This window comes from Moschus berezovskii, chromosome 17 (genome assembly GCF_049115385.1).
Source record: "Moschus berezovskii isolate FMDL1 chromosome 17, NW_MosBer_1.0, whole genome shotgun sequence".
Taxonomy (NCBI): domain Eukaryota; kingdom Metazoa; phylum Chordata; class Mammalia; order Artiodactyla; family Moschidae; genus Moschus; species Moschus berezovskii.
Genome location: NC_142476.1, coordinates 15554401 through 15576801, shown reverse-complemented (window position 1 = coordinate 15576801; position 22401 = coordinate 15554401). Strand labels below are relative to the sequence as shown.

General features: G+C 41.9%; 1 protein-coding gene across 7 annotated transcripts in view; it reads right to left on the bottom strand.

Annotated features, from left to right (window-relative positions):
• DENND1B (DENN domain containing 1B) overlaps positions 1–22401 on the bottom strand; it is a 273822-nt gene that overhangs the window by 38367 nt on the left and 213054 nt on the right. For all 7 annotated transcript variants that reach the window (XR_008685007.2, XM_088845228.1, XM_055418975.2 and 4 more), the window contains 5 exons: positions 11763–11853; positions 4408–4448; positions 3624–3692; positions 2166–2222; positions 1217–1324 (listed from right to left, as the gene is read on the bottom strand). Coding sequence is in view for 6 of the 7 variants with exons in the window: in XM_088845228.1 (XP_088701354.1) it covers positions 1217–1324; positions 2166–2222; positions 3624–3692; positions 4408–4448; positions 11763–11853 (366 nt within the window). In the remaining variant the exon portion in view is untranslated. The remainder of the gene's footprint in view (positions 1–1216; positions 1325–2165; positions 2223–3623; positions 3693–4407; positions 4449–11762; positions 11854–22401) is intronic.

Below are 22401 nucleotides of genomic sequence, written 5' to 3'. Positions count from 1 at the left end.
AGAAACTGATTGCAAATCCATCATTAATTTATAAGTTTATAAATGTATTCCAGTTAACAGGGAGAGCCAGAAAAGGCTCTTACCCTTGTGAGATAATTATTTCATTGAAAGGCTTGATTCAGGTCATACAACCAGCATTCACTCCCAATACACTGCAGTTGAGCTATACTAATGTATGAGAATGTAAGCTTAACAAACAGAAAAATCATAGAGAAGGAAGGCATTTTGTATGTTACAAAAACATCCCCTTAAAGCAGAGAACTTTTACAGTTTTTCCAAAATACCTAGAAAAGTACCTGATACGTAATAGCTGTAGAATGACCAAACGAACGGGTCTTCTTTACAACGGCTGAGGTTCTAGAGCACAGCCTTGCGGCCCTTCCCCATCCCTGAAGATGTAGGAAGCACTGCACTGAGTCTGTGGAGCCAGGGAAGCCACCTGCGCAAGGAAGGTAGGCACCCATCCCGCCCGGCCACTCATTACAAGACATCGGGCAAGTGATGTGACCATTCGGCGGTCGGCTTCCTCATGTGTAAACTGGTGGCTGTGATAAATGAAGCTCTGCAGCTGCTTCAAGTTCAACGGTTTCTTAGCTTTAATCGACTCGTGAACTCCTTTCAAAAGGCAGTTTTCTAAAACCACTTAAAGTATGATGTGGTGTGTGCAATTTTTGCTTCCTAAAATCCTATGATGCAAAATCAGAGACACACACACAGCTCTGATACCGGACATATTCCTATTTTAGGACAGTATGTGAAGTAGCAATAGGTAGAAGCAGAAGCTTTAACCTACTCACAGCAAACAAAATATGAAACTTTAGAAAAAGACGGACATAATTACTCCGTGTTCTAATTTCTACAGAGTACTTTAGTGGGCAAATCCCCATGTACGAGCTTCACCTTACTTTGTAGTAAAGGAAGCTGTCATCAAGCTGCCCCCACTCCTGGGCAACCGCTCATGGCCCTGTCTCCCCCCACTCACCATGAGGCCATGACCCAGTGACGGGCAGGCAGACTGGTACCTGGACACGGGGCTTGCAGGTCCCTTGCACCTGCCCAGACTCCGCTTACTCATACTGAACCACCATCATAGAATTTCTTACCATTTGATAAAAAAAAAAAATCAGTGGGTCCAAAATTGTTCCTGAAGAAATCACTGAAATTAACATAATATCAGACTCTGGAAGACAGGAGGTTAGTAAATAAATACTCTCACCTGGGAAAGCTTACGCCTGGCGAGGTTTCCTCCCTTCTCACTGTGTAACGTGTAAATGGGCGTGTACTGCACGGAACCGGAACAAGTGCCGTAGTCGTCCTCGTTTTCCTACACGCCAAGAGACACACAAGTGGTTCTTCTAAAGTACTCATTTCATTACTGAGGTTTTTCAATTAATAGACAGTATCTGATACAGATGCAAATAACAAAATTAACACTTGGAGTGTAAGTTTAAAAAAAGCTATTTAGAAAGAAAATGCATTTTTATATATTATGAATTAAAAACTTCCAAAATAACCTCTGACTTTTTTGAACAATTTGAATAAAATTTATATGAAGCCCATTCACGCTCCATTACTACAATGAAAGTTTTAAACAGTTTCTTCTCTCCAGAGGTAGAAATTTAAAACGTAAGAACTGATAAAATCTTCAAAAATATAATCAACTCAAACACATATAGACATACCTATACCTATTCATATATATGCAACATTCACAGATTCAAGTACACCTCCTTTGTAAATTAAGAACATGCTTCAGTTTAAAGTAGCTACTATTGGAAAGATACGGTAAAGCCCAATGATGACATTCCTGCCTTAATCTGCACCAGAGATCATCTTTCTTAAAAAAGAAAAAGTCTCAGCTTGAAGCAGGAATTTCAATTTTGATATCAAGGCAATCAACTTTATGAAGACATACATCCTGTTAAAGCACCTTTGAAGCTCTCCGCACCTCTGTGATAAAATATGCAAATGGTAAAGAGATTGTTCAGGGGGCGCGTATAGAATGGCAGATAGCTGCCACGGGGCTTGTTATGAAAAATGCATCCTTGAACAAAGGGCTAAGCACATTTCAAAAGTCATTAAAAACATCAACCCCGTGTGATTTGTGCAGGATAAGCTTCACACTAACACAGGAATTGAGGTGGAACGAGACGCGCTGGACGCACCTTGTGTCTGAGCTTGCTCTTCACCTCCTTTATCCCCTGCTTTGCGTGATTCTTGGCCTGGAAAACGACAACACCCATGTCTGCTCAGTGCAGTTCCATCAAGTTTAGGGAAAAGTGTATGAGATCCCACTGAATGAAAATTACTAACTTGTCATGTTACACAGAAAAAGAAGAACCTATCATCTAAAACTCTGTTTTCAGGGACCCATTCCACCCACTATTACACCTGAATGAGGTGGGGAAAGCATCAGTCTCTGTTTGCACAGAGATCATCCAAAGGCTAGCAGTTAGCCTACTGTGCCTCCAAGGCTATTAAAAACACCAGAGACCACCAGATGGCCATCTCCCAGCCATAATCTGGCCAGACAAATGGGGAAGGAAAAGAGAAAGCAGGTTATTTTTGGGCAAACGTTTGGACTTTAAGAAATTCCTGCAATGATGCAGGAGACCCAGGTTTGATCCCTGGGTTGGGAAGATCCCCTGGAGAAGGAAATGGCAACCCACTCCAGCATTCTTGCCTGGGAAATCCCATGGACAGAGGAGCCTGGCGGGCTGCAGTCCATGGGGTCGCAAAGCAAGGTTTACTGAATCCCAATCAGCTCCGAGGAGTCTTCTACAGACACAGAGGCACACACACAAGTGCTGACACAGAGGGAGGCCCACGGCCCCGTGGAAGCACAGAAAGGGTAGAGAAGCCTTGTGGTGGGGCCGAGCAAGATTTCTGACGAGGGCTAACGTCGAATCTAAAATAAACCTGTAGGATGATTTAGCAGGTGGACAGAAGCCAAGGAAAGGACGCCCCGGGCGGCAGGGACGGACTGTGAAGGATGAAGACACAGAAGAGAATGCCCTGCACCCACAGAACGAGAAGGACCTCAGCCTGGAGACACCGGGGCTGGGGGCTTCAGGGAAATGAACCAGGACGGGAGGGCCCAGGTCTGAAGGGTCTCGGCGACCAGAGCAGAGAGACTTCCATTTTGCTAACTATTTACTTTTGTGGTAGCTCCTGGCGTTGTTATTATTTTACTATAAGCCAGGGGGTATCAATGGGGAGTTTTAAATTTGGAAAGTCAAAGGACCTTTGAGGCAAGAAAACTTGTCGTATTTTTAAAAAATTTTTTCCAGTTAAGCCTCAAGTACACAATGAGAATTTAAAGTACGTTGTTAAATAAAAGAATCAAACTCTTTAAAACTGTCACTTCACCGTGGACTGTTTCAATCTGAGGGCACAATTTTGCTGATAGCTTTGAAATAAAAGAAGCATTTTTAAATTATATGAAAAGAAACACCTTGCCTAGACAATGATACAATTTTAATAATTGAGTTTGCTTTGGTCAATATTAACTATAAATTTATTTAAAGGAAAACAGAAAATATTCTAGATTTACATGTGTATCATCTAGGAAAATGTTATAAAATTTTATCAACAGAATTTTTAAACATCAAGAGAGAACTTACAAATTTATACGCTGTTCGTACAGCAGGGCTTGCTTTGGTCATTGCTGTGTTGAATAGTGCACCTCCTTTCTGCAAAGGAAAAACAGAAACATGTTCCTAAAAATTTGGGGCCCGACTGTCCTGAAAACAAAGTATTATTGATAATATAGAATTATAGCTTTTCTCACAGCTTAAAGAAAGACCTACAAAATTATGTCATGTTAAATGGTTTCAAGCATTTATATATGCTATAGCAACTCCATACAAAATGTAAACATTCTCCTCTATTCTTTTATTGATGGAACACAATCCTTTCATCCTTGTGGTTTAGGTAGATGTAGCCAATGTGACCAGTGTGTGTGTATATATATAAAGTTTAATAAAAAAGAAATACAATCAACTGTTTCTCAGATGTTTTAGTATTTTGCAATAAAGTTTCAATCTGCGAAAGAGTTATGTTTTAAAAAAATCACATTAACAAAAGCACATTACCAGAAATGATAAAATTCCCATCAAGCCCTACCACTCCATCTAACTCCATATTCCGGAATATATTATAAGGTGATAGCAAAATCACGACGATTTCCAAATCAAGCCATTTATCTTGAAAAATAGACAAAAGCTTTCCATTTAAAGATTTTCTTTATAAATATCAACAAACTACAAGCATAAAAATATTTAAAGAAAATATAGAAACATTTAAAACATTGCCCATAAACAGCATAAACAGTAGACCTGAACTGAACATTTTTCCATAACGTTAAAGTGAAAAAAAAAAAAAGAAACTCTGAAGGTTTATTATTACCTTGACTGTATGTACCCATTGTTGATATGACTTCGAGTTCCCTGGAATACATAAAAATAAGATGTCAGGAATATCTGATCAAAATAAATCCATGAACCAAAAGTCACCAAGAACTAGTATTTCCAATATTTTAGCAGGCATATTTTATTTATCTGCAATGTTGTAAAAGAAGCAATTCATTGTAAGAACTATTAATAATAAATGCTCTAATTCTTAGGAACATAGTAACAGTATTTTTAAGAATAGATACTTTTTCTTTACCCACATAAGAAGATAATATGTTAAAGTATTCTTTCATTGTAATACTACTTTCAGAAGGGAAAAAAATAACCTTTTGAAATCCAAAATTCCTACGTCTCTTAAACTGATTTTTCAGTATTTATGTCTATGGTGTTTTGTAAAAGTTTGGCTCTTTTACACAATTAGGGTTATCTTAATATTTAAAGTACATAAGGAAAGGAAAAAACCAGAAGGAAATTTAGAAATGTAAAGAATCTTGAGGGAAAAAGTTCTTCTTTGGTTGTTAGACATCATTATTAACTGATAGCAAATTTTACTTTATTGCAATTAACCTGCAGAATGTTCTGAAAATACTCTCTAGCTGTAAATCCAAATTGGAAAGGTACTACCCCAGGGAGATCTGGCAGTAGCTCCTCATGGCTATTAGAAAGTTCAAATTCCGGCATGACCGGTCCAGTAAAATCAGCAATCATATATATTTGGCTCCAAATATGCTAATTCATTTAATCAATAAGATGATATAAGAAGGCAAAAAAAAAAAGGCCACACAACTAGTCTAAAGTAACGTTTGTATCAACTGACTTCCGTCAGTTTTCCTCTACCTTCCTGGTTGTTTAAACCTTAAATATTTCCACAAGAAAAAACAAAGTCCCAAAGGCTATTCAGACTGACTGCCTTCTACAAAGAAGCCTGCAGCAGACTGTTCTGTGTGTGGTTGTGGCTTCTAAACAAACACATCACCTTGCTACTATAACACACCTTGCTGCTATAACACAGAGGCAGAAGGTCCTTAGGCCGAGTATCTTCCAGCTGATACCTTTGCACCCCTAACCAGCATCAGGCCAAAAAAACGTCCAGCTCTGGATTCACTCTTGAACTTAACATTTCTACCTAATTTCAACGAAATATCAAGAAACAACTCCTATTCTGAAAAATGTCTCTTTCTTCTTTAAGAAAAGATAGAGAACTGCACTGCACCTTTCCTGGAAGAATAAATTTGGGGGAAATAATACTTTTCTAACCGTGTGAAATGATTATAGCAAAATGTATCTATCTAAAATAGACCATATAAAAACAACCTGCAGTGCTTAAAGGGCGTGAGTTTCAGGTGGTATGTGACCCAAGCAAAAAAATGTTAAGCTTTCTCTTGTAAAATGATGAAAAAAATCCCAGTTATTCTGTTCATTTATATCTCAAGGAGATTCTATCAACAACATAAAATAAACATTATGTCTTTATCCAGATTATTCATACAGGCTTACTTCTCTATTCAAAGTTCTCATCAGTTCATACACTTTTTACTTCTCTACTAAAAATAGTTGTGTAGAAATCACACAATAATATATAATTTGGTTATTATTCATGGTATTCTGGAAAGTGTTTTATTTCCTTTCCCAAAATGAATTTAAGAAAATGGAAAGAAAAACACCAACTACTCTGTGATAACTATTTTGCATCCTGGAACACGTGTCACTCCAGAAAACATATTTTTAAACCTCTGACCACCAAGAAAATAACTATCATAAAACTTCAGAGTAGTCACAGAAAGGTCAGTGTCAAGGGGCCAGTCGTGAGGAATCAAAGGAGCTCGTCTGCAGCTCTTCACAGGTTGTGAAATGTGTTTATCGACGTCACGCCTCTGGAGTCTCACCCTTCTACTAAGAAACAGGCAAAGCGGGTGGACGAGAGGGCAGGGGCTCGGGGCCGGTGGGGCAGGGGTCAGGCCAGCCTGCCCTGGGGAGCCGGGCGCTGGGACCAGCCTGTCACCCGCGCCGTGAGGCGTGGCCCCAGCACGCGGCAGCAACCCCGCCGCTGGGCACGGGATGCCCGACCCGCCTGACAGGACACTGGGGCTCTGGGGTGATACTCTGCCCACACTCACAAAGACGGCAGCTGAGGAAGAATCTCAGTATTTAACGCTCAGTTCATCAGTCCTTCAGCTTTCAGGATTGCTAAGTAAAGTATAAGGTGAATCAGACAGGGCTTTCCTCCGCGTCTCTTCAGAAGAGGCTACATCAGAAAGGGCCGGGGGTGGCCGCCTTGAGGAGAAACGGCCGAGTGAGAGCCACTCAGAATACTCACGTGGGACCACGGGGTTCGGGGCTAACAGGAAGCCCCTAAATACACAGCTTAAGGTAACAGAAAAACAGGTGGTACAATTTAGGTAGATTCCTGTCAAAAAACATTTAAAAAGGCTAATTGTCTCTCTTAATTCTAATGCTTTTAAGACTGAAGACACCTATCTCCAGAAAATTTATGAGACAAGCACACTATTCTCTGATAATGTGTGTTTGAAAAGGCTAATTTTCTTCTCAAAAAATAAATCTGAATGCTGGGGGAAACACACACACACACACACAAACCTTAGTCTTTCTTTAAAAGTAACTGGATTGTGGAAATAGTAAACATTATTGAGGAAATTCTTAACATTGTTCTTGTTAATCAACCAAGTGATTTTCTCACATTCAAGGACAAAATATCTTGGTTTCTCACTTGTGCAAAGTCTTTCTTTTCAAATATATTTGCTTAAATTCCAGTAATCTGTTGTTACTTATCAAAAAATGTAAATTGGTCTAAATTGTTCAGTGAGGCCAGAAAAACACCACTGAAACTGATTACTACCACCCCTTCAGATTCCTTTGGTTACCAGTCAGTAAAGAAAGAAACAGGATTAAATAAACACAAGACTGACCAGACTCTGCTGGGGAACTAATGAAGAAACAAACGCTACTGATGGGGAAAGTAACCACGCACTGCATATAAAATTAACCTGGAAATGTGTCTACTTTTTAAAGTTTAGAAAACGAGGTGTGGATTTTTAATATCTATTTTTTTCACTTATTTTAAATGAAAAAAATAGAGGTCCAAACTACTAGGTATAAAACAAAATGCAGTATAATGTATAGCCAATATCTTATAATACCTTTGAAAGTGTGAAAGTATTAGTTGCTAAGTCGTGTCTGACTCTTTGTGACCCCAAAGAGTCTTTGGACTGTAGCCCACCAGGCTCCTCTGTCCATGGAATTCTCCAGGCAAGAATAATGGAGTGGTTGCCATTCCCTTCTCCAGGGGATCTTCCCAAACCTGGGATTGAACCTGGATTCCCTGCATTGAAGGAAGATTCTTTACCATCTGAACCACGAGGGAAGCCCTGTAAGGGTACAGTGGTGGTGGTTTTTTTTTGTTTTTTTTTTGGCCAAGCAGTGAGGCTTGTGGGATCTTAGCTCCCAAACTAGGGATGAAGCCCATGACCCTGGCAGTGAAAAGGCAGAGTCCTAACTAGGCTGCCAGGGAATTTGCTAATAATAACTTTAAATGGAGTATAATCGATAAAAATACATAGTATAACATATACTATGTTATACACCTGAAATGAATACAACATTGTAAATCAATGTAAAAAATTATGGGGGGAAAAATAAACATGTTCTTGACTCAATATTCCTTAGCTGCTTTTCACAGACTGGTATTTGTGTTTATCTAATGGCTCCTTTGTCCTGCTTGTGGCCTCTCTGATGACCTTTTAACCCCATGACATTCTTCTCTTTACATATTTACAGATATTCTCTTCCTTTTCTTCTCAGGAGAAGACTGAGTTTTCTACAAGGGTCCCACGAAAGGGACCAGGAGTAACATGGATTTCCCAAACAGTTCTGACCGGGGGGGCGGTGTACCAAGACAGAGAATAGTTTTAGAAAATCTCCATGCTCTCAGGGCCCTTAACCACAGTTCTAGATTCCGCGCGAACGGACGTGTTCTGTGTGCGACTGTCCTGCTCTGTGTTTTCAGTCAGAGCCACAGTGACGACAGGGCTCCACCACACTCATACTCTCGCGAGCATGACCATGCACGTTAGCAACAAAAACGGTACATAAACCGCCACATTAATGGCCTAGAGGGGGGAGAAATGAGATGCTTGTCTAAAGTTTCTCAGTTATTTTTGCTTAGAGAAACATGATTCCTTCAACTCCAGTGACTGTTGATTTCTCCTATAGTGATCTTCCTGAGGGTTTTATATATATATATAAAATCTTCAAAGGATAATCAAAAGAGACAGGAATTTTGCTTTTATCCATCAGAGCAGAGAAGCCCTGAGTACTGCTCTTGTTTACTAAAGGCCTTCTAATTAAAACGATCTCTTATCATAAGAAGGCATATATCACAGTTATTAAAGCTAGAGCTTTGAAGCCAGGCAGTCACGTGTGACCTTGGGCAAATTACTGAGGTGGGTGCCCTCAGTAAAATAAGGATGCTCAAAGTCCCTCCTGGGGTGCTGGGAGGGTTAAGTGAGATAATATTTGGAGAGCTCTTAGAAGAGCTTCTGCCGCATACTAATTCAGGAAGCGTGAACATTAATCATCATTTCCATTGTAACTAGGAGAGAAACGAGAAAGCTACAACAGTTTACTTTTTGAAGAATGGTTCAGTATCTCAGACCTATTCTTTCTCACAAAATTAGTCCAGATAAAAAAATGTTTCAGCTGACTTCTAGGAACTATTTTTTGGAACTTTATACACACATATATCTCATTAGTAAGAAGACTGCTAATTTTTATTAGATTATTCGTCTATTCAAATCTTAATGATTTTGCTCTATTTTCTTCTAAGCTGAATGTCTATGTCTAAGAGCCTAAAATGCAACAATTAGAAAATCACACGATCACCAGGCATATTTTTTTCAATGTACTTTCTTGCTACACCTACTGAAATGTTGCTTTGATTTTTATTTGCTCAGTCATATCTGACTCTTTGTGACCCCATGGACTGTAGCCCACCAGGCTCCTTTTAATGGGATTCTCCAGGCAAGAATACCGGAGTGAGTTGCTATTTTCTTCTCCAGCGTAACCTTCCTGACCCAGGGATCGAACCCAGGTCTCCTGCATTACAAGTAGATTCTTTACCACTAGCCACTGGGGAAGCCCCAAACTTACTGAAATGAATGTTTTCCTTTTGGATCAGTACTGGCTCCCCAAAAGTAAAAGAAGTGTTCAAAACCTTTTTTCATTTTAAGAAAGAACAACAAAGTAGCTGGCATTAAGTTGCACTGAAAGTGCAGCAGTCTCTAAATCAGCTGCTAACTGGTGATAAATATTCTTCTCTTCTTCTTTAAACAGTGGGACCTTTCATGAAAAAAATTTGGTGACCCTCCTCCCACCATAAAAGCCACCTACACTCTCCTCTATTACTGAGGTCTGCGGACCGAGGGTGAAGACTACAGAATTTCACTACAAAAGGATCATAGTGCCACCCCATGACTGTCACATGGTGTTATCCCCAATTCCATACAGGATACCAGCCCCACGGGTCATAACGATAATGAGATCGCAGTTATGTAAATACTCAGGAAGTGCCGCAAGCAATTTGTCCATGAGCTGACAATATTCTGCTTGTCTGAGGTGAAAAGCAAAAAAGCCTTACTTTAACACAAAAGTTCCATTGAAGCTAAATTTTCTGCTGTGAGCTGAGGAAAGCAAGGGGCTTCTAAAGGACTGCACGTTCAGCTCACTTGCTAGGTCAAGGAAACTAAGTTTTCCCCCAAGCGGAAAGTGTTCCATGAAACACAACTCTACTTTCATCAGAGGGAGGTCCACAGCCTCTCAGATCACCTGCACCTCTTTCAGTGAACAAGTGATCTCTACAGTTTTTGTATTTTTGTGGTGAAAAAATAAACTTTATTTAAGATTAAAGTTAAATTTTGGGAGATTTGTAGATAAGTACTAATTATTCTTTGTCTTTCCACCTTTATTTCTCAATTCTAGTAACTATTTACTTACACACAGACTAAAAATTCCCTTCCCCCTGAATTAAACCTGTAGGTAACTAGGTGGGGGGAAGCATTATTACCACCAGGTGAAAATGAACACACTGGGGATTATTCATTCAGACTGTCCCAATCTAGAACAGCACCTGGTACATAGGGAACACCCAGCAAACCCTGGCTGAAGGAAGAAGACGCTTCTAAGGTTTCAAGCAAAACTGTCTGCCAGAGTCAGGACTAAGTACCGGATCACCAAGTGCAGAGTCAGGACTGGGTGCCGGATCACCAAGTACTGAGTCAGGACTAAGTACTAGATCACCAAGTGCAGAGTCAGGACTGGGTACCGGATCATCAAGTACCGAGTCAGGACTAAGTACTGGATCACCAAGTACAGAGTCAGGACTGGGTACCGGATCATCAAGTGCAGAGTCAGGACTAAGTACTGGATCACCAAGTACAGAGTCAGGACTGGGTACCGGATCATCAAGTGCAGAGTCAGGACTGGGTACTGGATCACCAAGTGCAGAGTCAGGACTAAGTACTGGATCACCAAGTACTGAGTCAGGACTGGGTGCCAGATCATCAAGTATAGAGTCAGGACTAGGTACCGGATCATCATGGACTGAGTACCCATTCCTAAGTCATTCATTTCCTAGATACTACAACACAGTTTCAATTCCTGACATTTCAAACAATGTAACTGCTCAATTATATTACAGTTAATTATGTTAAATAAAAGTGGGATGTCACTAATATGTGTCACACAGACAAAATGAGACGCCTCCTTCCACTGCTTTAAGTAAGCACCTGTCACCCTGACAGGGGTAAGAACCTCGGACAGTAAACTGAAAAGTCTGTTCCTAATGCTGCAGGGGGCTGCAAAGCAAAAAAAAAAAAAAAAGCAGACTTCTATAAAAACACTTACTTAAAATGGAGCAGCAGTTGTCATGTTCAGACCTGTCTTTCTGGATTACGTTAAAAGCTACTACATGGACCACAATCTCGGTTCCCTAATTCCTACTCGAGTATTATTGATAGATATCACTAGTATTTCTCTGGCAGAGAAAATCATTCAGGAGGAACAAACTAACTGCATTTCTGTGACATTTTTTTCCAGTCACATTAAGAGACTGTCCAAACCACTGCCCGCTCATGAGACCATATGAATGCCTAGCATAACATATCAGGCAAAGTAAGTCAACACTATAGTTCTTTATAAGATGAACAAATGTATCGAAGGCATCAGATATTTATGAGAAAATGGTAGTTTACAAAGTAGACATATGTGACACAGGTGTAAAAATCATAGATTATTGTTACTCAAAAAATGGGTAATCACATTGGAACTAGTCTTTACCTCCACAAAAGCCACCGGAAGTGATCTCTTCTTCAAATGCATCAGAGAAACCCTTCCCTGCATTTAGTTTTGCCAGTCGCCCATCGATAAACTGAAATTAAAACATATCAAATATGTTAACTGTCATTTATCTCGTAAGATTAGATTTTTACTTACACCTAAAGCACTAATAGCAGACGCTCATGTATACACATATGTGTATAAACAGATACAGGACAAGAAACGCAAACCACTGAGATAGCAGGCAGACCACAAATAACAGCCAGTCAGACAAACCCCGTTAGTAAATAAAACAGTGTGGACGTGAAGACCACAGCCCCTTGGAGGGGCTGCACAAGGTTGCTGCCAGCCGAGCCTTGACCTGAGGACCTGAATCCACCCCCAGGCCTCAGTGTTCTCAGCATTTGCTTCAGGACATGGCTGCACACATTAAATTAACACAGGTTTATTAAGTTTACATAAGCATCCAAGAAATGTTAGATGTTACTATTTTGAGGCTGATATTAACTTCACCCAGTAAAATAAAACACTCCAGATCTAAACTACTAGTCCTAAAGGGTAAGAGCACCAGATAGGTCTAACCACTTAGTAATAAAACAAATATAACTTCACAATTCCCAGCAAATGTGTTGACCAGATGACCAAAACTATGGTTACGAATATGAATAAAATTCAGGTAAATTCATGTTGACTTACACAAGGTTACCTTAAACAATATTTTTCAGCATTCTGAAAGGAGAGATGGGGGTGGAAACGCGAAGCTACCCAAAGTACCCAGAGATCCTCTTCAAAACACAGCCCACCATCTGCTCTGCCCCGTCTCCACCCTGCTCCTACATACACAGCAAAGCAGGATCTCGGGGCTTCAGAAAATATCTTTAGGGGATCATCTTGTTGCCCAGCTCCAGGCATAAACCAGTGACATGTTTTACAACACATGTATCACTGGTACCTCGTTAGTTTTATATTGTTGGTCTGTGGCACCAGACGCGTGTGTTGATTAGATTATGAAAACTCTTATGAATGTTTTGTGGTTTCTCCACTCATGATGATGGTGAATTGTCTTTAAGGCTCCGCTGCATGAGAGCCAAAGGCCAACATAATAAAGTCTTCAGTGATGTCTGAAGAACAGACATGAGGGTCTGAGGACTAACCTAAGATGTTCCTCTTCATCTTAGGAGAATCCATTAATCCCGGCCATGATTTTCTCACCCTATAAATTTAAAGTTCAGATAAAATAAGAGATCTTGACTTCTAAAACCTTCTCATGGTCTGCCCCGGCTTTCTGGTTACATGGTTAAAGGAGAAAACTAACAAGAGGAGGGGTGAGGTCAGTGTCGTTCCCGGCAGACACTGACAGCACGTCTGCGGTTAAGACACTGAGGCAGAAATCTGTTTCAGACCCAAACTAGGAAAGAATGGCCAATGAACCAACAGGTTCCTGTTCAAAATGACGTTCAACTGCCTTATTACCATAGAATGGTTTTGACTAAAAGCGTGGTAAAATGAGTTTAAAGGGACATAATCTACAAAGACACGGCCATGGCATTTTCGCCAAGAGTATGAGCTGCTCTCATAAACATGAGAACTGAGAGCAGGGCCCATAACAACCCATTTCAACACCCGCGTTATGCCTGGCACGGAGGAGGCACCAAGATTACAAACGAAAGTGAACGTGGAGTCTGGAGTCTGAGAGGTTGCCTCTCGCTGCCACTCGTTAGCTTTATGACCTTGAGCAGCCTGCGGTCTCTGAGACTGTCTCCCCTTCTGTAAAACGGGAATAACAACACAGAAACGTCTGACGGGGTTTTAGAGAGTTAGTTACCAGCGGGGAACGGTGAGGGATAAATCAGGAATCTGGGATTAACAGATACACACTATTACACATAACATAAACAAGGACCTACTATATAGCACAGGGAACTCTACTCAATATTGTGCAATAACCTACAAGGGAAGAGAATCTGAAAAAGAGCAGATACGGAACTGAACTCCCATGCTGCACACCTGAGACTGTACATCACTGCCTATCAGCCTCACTCTTAAACTTCAGACGATCACATTCAGTGCCCACGTGCAGGCACAGAGGAAAGTTAAATACTCAAGCCCTCTTTCCCCACCACCTCCACCCTTCCCGTCCCTGTCAACTCCTGCGCTTCCTGAGAAGGGATCGCTGCCCCTTGGGTAGAGGCAGCCTTAACACCGACACGTAACTGCAAATAGATGCTTACCGAGGGACGGAACACACAGAAATGATCCTAAAGGGCACACACTTCACGTGGTTTAGGAGTTAAATAACTATAATGTGTGGAATTACTCATTTCATCTTGTGCTATAAGGAAGTAACTTACAACCCTGGGTATCTTTGCTACTACATACAATAAATGGTTAATTGGAAACTAATGTAGTTTAAAATGCCTGCAGAATTTGACTTACGCACATTTTCAACACAGTGTGATAAATCAAACTAAAGTGATCTAATGTGATGGATTTTGAAAAAATAAGGTGAAGCACAATGATAAATTTAAAGTAATACATTACTGACAAGTGGAACAAACTAAGACATCCTTTTAAAGGACTTAATTTGCCTTAAAAGATTAAGACTACGAGACTTTTTAAAAGGTTTTCATTTTTGTGTTTACTGGAAATAATCCATTCATTTTAGTTTGAGTGGAACAGTTCAAGTCTAGAAAGAGATAAATCTCAAAACTATTTACTGATGATGCATTTCTGAGCATGACTAATTACTTTGTATTACTAAACTAGTGATTTGAGCCAATAGAAATGCACCACTTGGTAAAACGCCCCATGTTATCACTGACTTTGGAAATAATCCTCTCAGTGACTGACACTTATCAACACACACACTTAATGAAATGTTCTTAAAAGGGTGATTGTGTGCCCACACACATATACACATTACACACACACACACACACACCCCAACGCAGACCCCCAGGAATAACTGAGAAGAGATATTAACGGAGAGGAATGCTGAACCTAACAGTTCTCTAAACCCACCCCAGCGTTCTTGCCTGGAGAATTCCAGAGATGGCGGAGCCTGGTGGGCTGCCGTCTATGGGGTCGCACAGAGTCGGACACGACTGAAGCGACTTAGCAGCAGCAAACTCCTTTTAATAACAGCTTTTTTTTTGTTTCCCAAGTGGGGTTGGTTCATGGTCACACCACTCTTATAACTGGAGCGTTTCATAGTAGATGAACAGTAGCTACTGCTATAGACAGATAATTTTGACCTAAACAGCATTACTTGCAGGAAAAGCAAAGGCTACACAACACATATCGCTTAGCAAATGTATTCAAGACATACATTTTGGAAGAATTAGCTAAGAATGGCAAGTAATAACAAGTAAAAATGTAAATAACAATGGAGGTACTTCAGATATAAGATAAAATTAGGTTGCAAGTAGGTTTTTAAAAGAATGCATGAGTACGCTTTAAGATAATGCTTTTTACATAAATCTTAATATTTTGCTTTTCATTCCAAAAGGAAAAATTAAACCCTGGAAATAAACATGCTAAATAACCACACAAAACTTAAAAATTGTAACTAGAAATCTCAAAAAAGTTCACAGTATGCATTCCATAATTATGAAAAACAGCTAAAATTTAATAGGATAAATATATTTCTTAAAATCAATAACATCATCCCCTCTAAGTCATAAACAATTACAAGAAGTGGATCTGGTTAATCCTTAGGATGTGATCTTAAGATGGTAAACAGGTTACAAGACAAGTGTAATTAAGCAGCAAAACTGCTTCCTGCTGCCTCTTTCTGATACTGACATCACTAAGGTTTTCTGAAGTGTCTTTATCTTCAAATAACCATCTGAATAGGAGAGTGAGTGAATAGAAAGAAACTACATGTTGCGGTAAATGCACTTCAGCATGCAGTGCTGTCTAATGGAAATGAACATGCACCACTTCAACTTCTGAAACACAATGTAAAATGAACGTCAGAAAAATTCAGTAAAACATAAAGAACACACTTGGATGGCAAGCTTCTTTACAAAAAAACAAAAAATATGTTCTGATCAGATTCACAGGTTAAACTTGAACGGTAGGCCAGTGGACCACGGGGAATGTATCTTTCCTCTGACAGACAAATTATATGTTTCTCTTAATACTTCGATAACTTCACTACTCAGCCCATTTCTAATTTAGTCCCCAAAATCCCAAACAAGTTACGCTACTAATCTGTGTTCTAATGATTTCAGTGGTTCAGACATATGTCCTATAAATATTTAACTGCAATCAATCCATCAAATCTCTGAGGATGACAGTGATTAAATTTCAAGATTCTTCTATCATTTTAAGAGAAATATGTGATGTTTCAGCTAAAAGCTCATAAGATGGTTGTCCTGGGTAGAGGGGGCAGCACTGACTTCAGAGCCACAGTGATAGTCTGGTCCCTGAGGCAAAGCATCAGGGCCACATGTGCAACACAGCACACAAGTCTGCACACCCCCAAGAGCCTCTTGATGAAAGTCAAAGAGGAGAGTGAGAAGGTTGGCTTAAAGCTCAACATTCAGAAAACGAAGATCATGGTATCTGGTCCCATCACTTCATAGCAAATAGATGGGGAAACAGTGGAAACAGTGTCAGACTTTATTTCTTTGGGCTCCAAAATCACTGCAGATGGTGACTGCAGCCATGCAATTAAAAGACACTTGCTCCTTGGAAGAAAAGCTATGGCCAACCTAGACAGCATATTAAAAAGCAGAGACCATTACTTTGCCAACAAAGGTCCATCTAATCAAAGCTGGGGTTTTTCCAGTAGTCATTATGGACGTGAGAGTTGGACTATAAAGAAAGGTGAGCACTGAAGAATTGATGCTTTTGAACCGTGGTGCTGGTGAAGACTCTTGAGAGTCCCTTGGACTGCAAGGAGATCCAACCAGTCCATCTTAAAGGAAATCAGTCCTGAATAGTCATCGGAAGGACTGATGCTGAAGCTGAAACTCCAATACTTTGGCCATCTGATGCAAAGAACTGACTCATTTGAAAAGACCCTGATGCTGGGAAAGATTGAAGGGGAAGGAGAAGGGGACGACAGAGGATGAAATGGTTGGATGGCATCGCCGACTCGATGGACATGAGTTTGAGCAAGTGTTGGTGATGGACAGGGAAGCCTGGCGTGCTGCAGTCCATGGGGTTGCAAAGAGTCAGACACGACTAAGCGACTGAACTGACTGACAATCCTTCGCCTGAAGAAAAATGTTGTTCAGCTGCTAAATCCCACTCATTATGACCCCAGAGACTGCAGTACACCAGCCTCATCTGCCCTCCACTGGCTCCCAGAGTCTGCTCAAATTCATGTCCACTGAGTCAGTGATGCCATCTAACCGTCTCATCCTCTGCCGTCCCCTTAATGGCTACGTCTCAAAAATTTACTTCTTATTAGAAACCCTTTTTGAGCACAAGGATAACGAATAAAGTCTTGAGAACTAGAGAAAAAACATTTTTAATAAATCAGAAATCTTTAGAAATTTAAATAAAAATTTAAATACAGTAAAAAAATTACTTTTAAAAACATTAACTTCACATGGATCTTTAACATATAATACTTTGGGGTTAAAAAAATATAAGTTGTCTAATTTAAATAGTTCTTCTTACACAGGCTCAGTAAACCTTGACGGGTTAGTGAGAAACACACCGAAGTGCTACAATAAATTAAATCATCAGCTACTTACAGACATGTGCTAAATGCCAGGCCTTCAGTTTGCAGCTATATATAAACACAGACTGCAGTAAGTGGGAGTAAGGTAGGTCAGCTTAAAGCTAAACCAAGAGAATGAAGGGTGTGAAGGGACAGAAATAAACTATTATTTTCATTCCATTTCAAGGACTGGGTAATCACATGACTGAAGTGTACTCAATTAGACCACCATGGTACAAGGAATAGAAAAACACTCTGAAGAGTATAAAATTTATAACTCAGTGCAATTTATCATTAGAACCAGTAACTCAATGGGACAATAGTCCTTCTAAGATATATCAACAGACATGAAATAATTTGCAACAGGATGAAATCTTTTGAACTTCATGACCACCAATGAACTCATTCATTCATTCAATAAACATTTAGTTGAATATTTACCATATGCTGGGTTCTCTTTTAGATGTCTGAAGACCAGAAAACAGTGAAACAGACAAAGATTCAAGCCTTCATAAGATTTAAGTATCTAGTGTTGGGGGAAGGCGGGGCAGGGTGCAGAGCAGACTGCATGAAATAATAAATGCAATAAGTGATGTAATATGTCAGAAGGGGACGAGAGTGGAAAATAAAATGGAACTGCCAGGGGAGCTCGGGGGCGGGGGGCAAGGAGCCTTCAGGTGTGGACAGTGAGGTCCAGGGCAGACGTCAGCACAAGGACAATGCCTGAGCCGAGGCTAGAAGGCAGGGAGGCAGTGGGCCCGGGGTGAAGCGGGGACGCGGACCCGGGAAACGGGGCTCCGGGCATCAACACAGCGCAGAGCGAGCACCCGGGAGCCCCGCACCAGGCCCAGGGGTCCAGGGAGGAGGTGAGCAGCCAGGAGGCCGGTTCTCTCCCGAATTCACAGAGCAACGCCTGTCCTCTGCAGCCTGCTCCCGCTCCACCTGCTCTGCATTCTGCTCCCCTTAAAGGTCCAGCTGCCCCCCCCTCTCTTCAGCTGATGACCCTGCTTCCGCATCCCACTGATTAAAGAGAAGAATCCACCGCGACTGAAGGAGGCGTTCTGCCGGCCCCAGGCGCCAGCTCTCCTCCAGCCGCGCCTTCCCCGGCCCGCAGACTCCCGACCCCGCGTCCCCTCCCGCTCTGTCCCTGTCGATGCTCCTCCTTGGGGGACGACTCGGGCCAGCCGCCGTCCCCACGCCCTCCTCGCCGGCCCCGCAGTCACACGGGCTCCCTCACCTCCCCAGCAGCGCTGTGCCCGCTGGGGCAGCCCATCTCCACCTGACCGAGCCCAGAGGCCAGGTCCAGGCTCTCCCCTGATTCAGCCTGTCACCAGCACTGACGGCCGGGCCCTCCTTCTGTCCTTGGCCCCAGAGGTAAGTGAACCCTCTCCCGTGCCTGGGGTCGCTCACTCACCCCTCCTCCTTGGTGGCTGCCCGCTGCTCCTCCCCGGCCCCTGGGCCGCCTGTCATTCCCATTTATACTCACTCCCCTGGCCATCTCCCTTGGTCTCCAGTCCAATGACTCTAAACACTACCATCTATCTACACACTGACGAGGCCCACATTCATATCTTAGGTCTAATTTTGGTCTCTGCCTGATTTATCCATTTGCCTAAAGGGAAACAAAGTGTTAGTCATCCAGTTATTATCTGACTCTTTGCAACCCCATGACAGGCTCCTCTGTCCACGGAATTCTCCAGGGAAGAATGCTGGAGTGGATGGCCATTCCCTTCTCCAGGGGATCTTCCCGACCAAGGGATCAAACTCAGGTCTCCTGCACCGCAGAATCTTTACAGTCTAAGCCACCAAGGAAGCCCCCGATCAACGTCTTGTTTGGATGTCTAACAGACGTCTCAGAATCATCATGTCCAAAATTGAATGCTTATTCTTCCCCCCAAATTTCTCCTCTCCAGTCTTCCCCATTTCAGAAAAATTAACACACATCCTGCCAGTTTCTTGGTTGAAAAATCACAGATCCATGGATTCTTGACTCCTCTTTCTCTCACACTTCACATTAAATCTTTCAGAGCATCCACTGACTTTATCTTCAGAACAGATCCACATCTGACCAGTCCTCGCATTTTGCATGGACCAGATGCAAACTGCCATCTCTGCTCACCCAAATTACAGCACAGCCTTAGATACTGTTCTTCTGCTTCCACGTCTAACCACCCTATAGGATGCTGTTCAAATGCCACATTCTCCCTGAAATCTACCCAACTAATAAGCTACTTCAGTTGGGCTTCCCTTGAGGCTCAGCTGGTAAAGAATCCGCCTGCAATGCGGGAGACCTAGGTATGATCCCTGGGTTGGGAAGATCCCCTGGAGAAGGGAAAGACTACCCACTCCACTATTCTGGCCTGGAGAATTCCATGGATTATATAGTCCACGGGGTTGCAAAGAGTCAGACACGACTGAGCAATGTTCACTTCAAGCTACTTTAAGTTGCAATCCCACCCTGACCCCTGGTGATCCTCCTTTCCTGTTTTATTTCCTTTTCCATGGTACTTATCAACTCTGAACATGCTACATAATTTAATTAACTTATTTTCAGTTCCCCTCATATAGAAACACAGAATTCACAACATCAGAAATTCTTTTCTGTCTTGTTCTCTAACGCAACCCAGAACCCAGAACACTTCCTAGGAGAGCAGACACTCAGATACACTGTTGAATGAGAAGAGGGGTAAACCCTTAGAACAGTGCTTCTAAAATATACTGTGCTTATCTTTATGGCGCGTGCATGCAGTCTGAGGTGCTCAGTCATGTTCGACTCTTCTGCGACCCCACGGACTCCATGCGTCCCCATGCGACGCCAGGCTCCTCTGTCTATGGGCTTTCCCAGGCAAGAATACTAGAGCGGGTTGCCACTTCCTCCTCCAGGGGATCTTCCTGACCCAGGGGTTGAAACCACATCTCTTGCATCTCCTGCATTGGCAGGTGGATTCTTTTCCCATTGCTCCAGTCGGTAAGCCCCATTTTTATGGTATTTCATTAATAATGTAAATTTCTGGGTTTTAGTCCAGGACCCCTAAATCACAAATTTAAAGGTGAGAGTCAAGGACATGCATCTTTTAATAGACTTACCAGCTAAATCTGCTGCAGGAGGTCTGGGACCACACTTAGAGAAACAACGTTCAGGATGCTACGCGAAACTCATCAACAAAGGATGCCGAAAAATGTATTCCTAGTCCTAAGAAGTTCCCTCCTGATACACTCCTTCTCTCTACGAATAAGGGTCTGCATTTTCTCTAGGAGAAATGTTATTTTTTCATGTTATAAAATATGTGCTTGATAGTTACCATCTCCCATCCGCTCATATGTCAACCATTTCCTGACACTCCAGAACGGTAGACTCTTTAGCACTAGTGATGCATGCGCTGATCTGAGCGAAAGACAACATCCCATAAATAAGAAACTATCGTGCTTCCTTCAAAAAAGATTAACAAGAAAATGGAGAGATGTTCAAGAATGTATTATTTATGTTAAAAGCTTTCCAAAGTCTCCAACTAACATAAAAGTAAAATATTTGGCTTCTGACTGCTTTTGTCCAATACCTTATTAAGTCAGAGAAAGTGGGTCATGGCACAAAACAGAGCACTGAGGGTCTCACAGAATGCTCACTTTCACACACTGTAGCATTAAGTGGCTCTAGGCTGGGGATTATAGACACCACTCAACTTAAAACACAGAAACACCTGACTCCTACAATTTAAGGATTTTCGCAAATGAGCTCCATTATATTCAATTTTTCAAGTTCTTCATCTACCAAAATCCTAAAGACATTTTGCTGCCTACTCCTTACAACAGGAATAGTGGCTTTTACTTGGTTTCTTTATTTAACAATACTAAGTGTCTGCTATATACTAGGATACCTGAGCTGAGTAACATGAAATGGAGACAGCACAAGTAGAGGAGGCAGGGAGGCAGCCCGCACACACATGCCTCATTTACTCCTGGGCGGTTGGTGGTCTCAGCTGCTCTGTGCCTAAGTCTCAGGCTTCCCTGGTGGCTCAGGAGTAAAGGACCCGCCTGCCAATGCAGGAGATGTGGGCTCAATCCCTGGGTTGGGAGGATCCCCTGGAGATGGAAATGGATACCCACTCCAGTATTCTTGCCTGGGAAATGCCACGGACAGAGGAGGCTGGTGGGCTAGAGTCTGCGGGGTCACCAAGAGTCAGACATGACTGAGCACATCCAAGTCCTAACCTTACCACATGCTACCACAACCTTACCACATGGACACTCTCAGCAAGTTACTTCACCTCCCCATAACTAAGGTTTACAAAGTGCAAAGTGGTGGTAATAAAGTATGACATGCCATGGCCACTGCGAAGATGAACCTAGATGAAAGCACTCAAACTGCACCCAGCATGAGTCAGTATTCAATGAACGTTATTTTTATTTATTCATAACTACCATCATTCAGTCTCTCACTATTTATTGTCTACTGCAACGCAAGTGAGAAGCATAAAGACAAGAAACCACTTTCAGAGACCTAAGAGCAAACACCCAGAACGGCTGCAGTAAGTGTCTTTGGAGACGTAGGAGAGGAAAAATCAGTGGTTAAAACCCAGAAGACGAAGGCTTCTGCGTGCCAAGCTAGGGTCTGAGTGGCATCCTAGACACAATCAGAAAGACTTAAGATTTGCTTTTCAGAAAGAACACTCTCAGAGCAGGCTGGAGGATGGCTTGAAAGGGGGGCTAAATGAAGGAACGCGAACCACTTACCCAACGCAAGTCACTGACACCAAAGCTGGAGAGAACGCAAGAGGGAAATCCGAACGATATTAAGAAAGAAGGGTCAACAGACGCCGCCAAACAGCTAAGTGAGAAAGACTGGCGGTGACGGCGTGCCCAGTTTTCTGGTTTAGGCAACAGGGTAAAACCAAGTTACAGACGGAGGGGCGCAGGAGGGCTCGGACGCGGAGCTGCATCCGTGTGACTGGGCGTCACACGTGT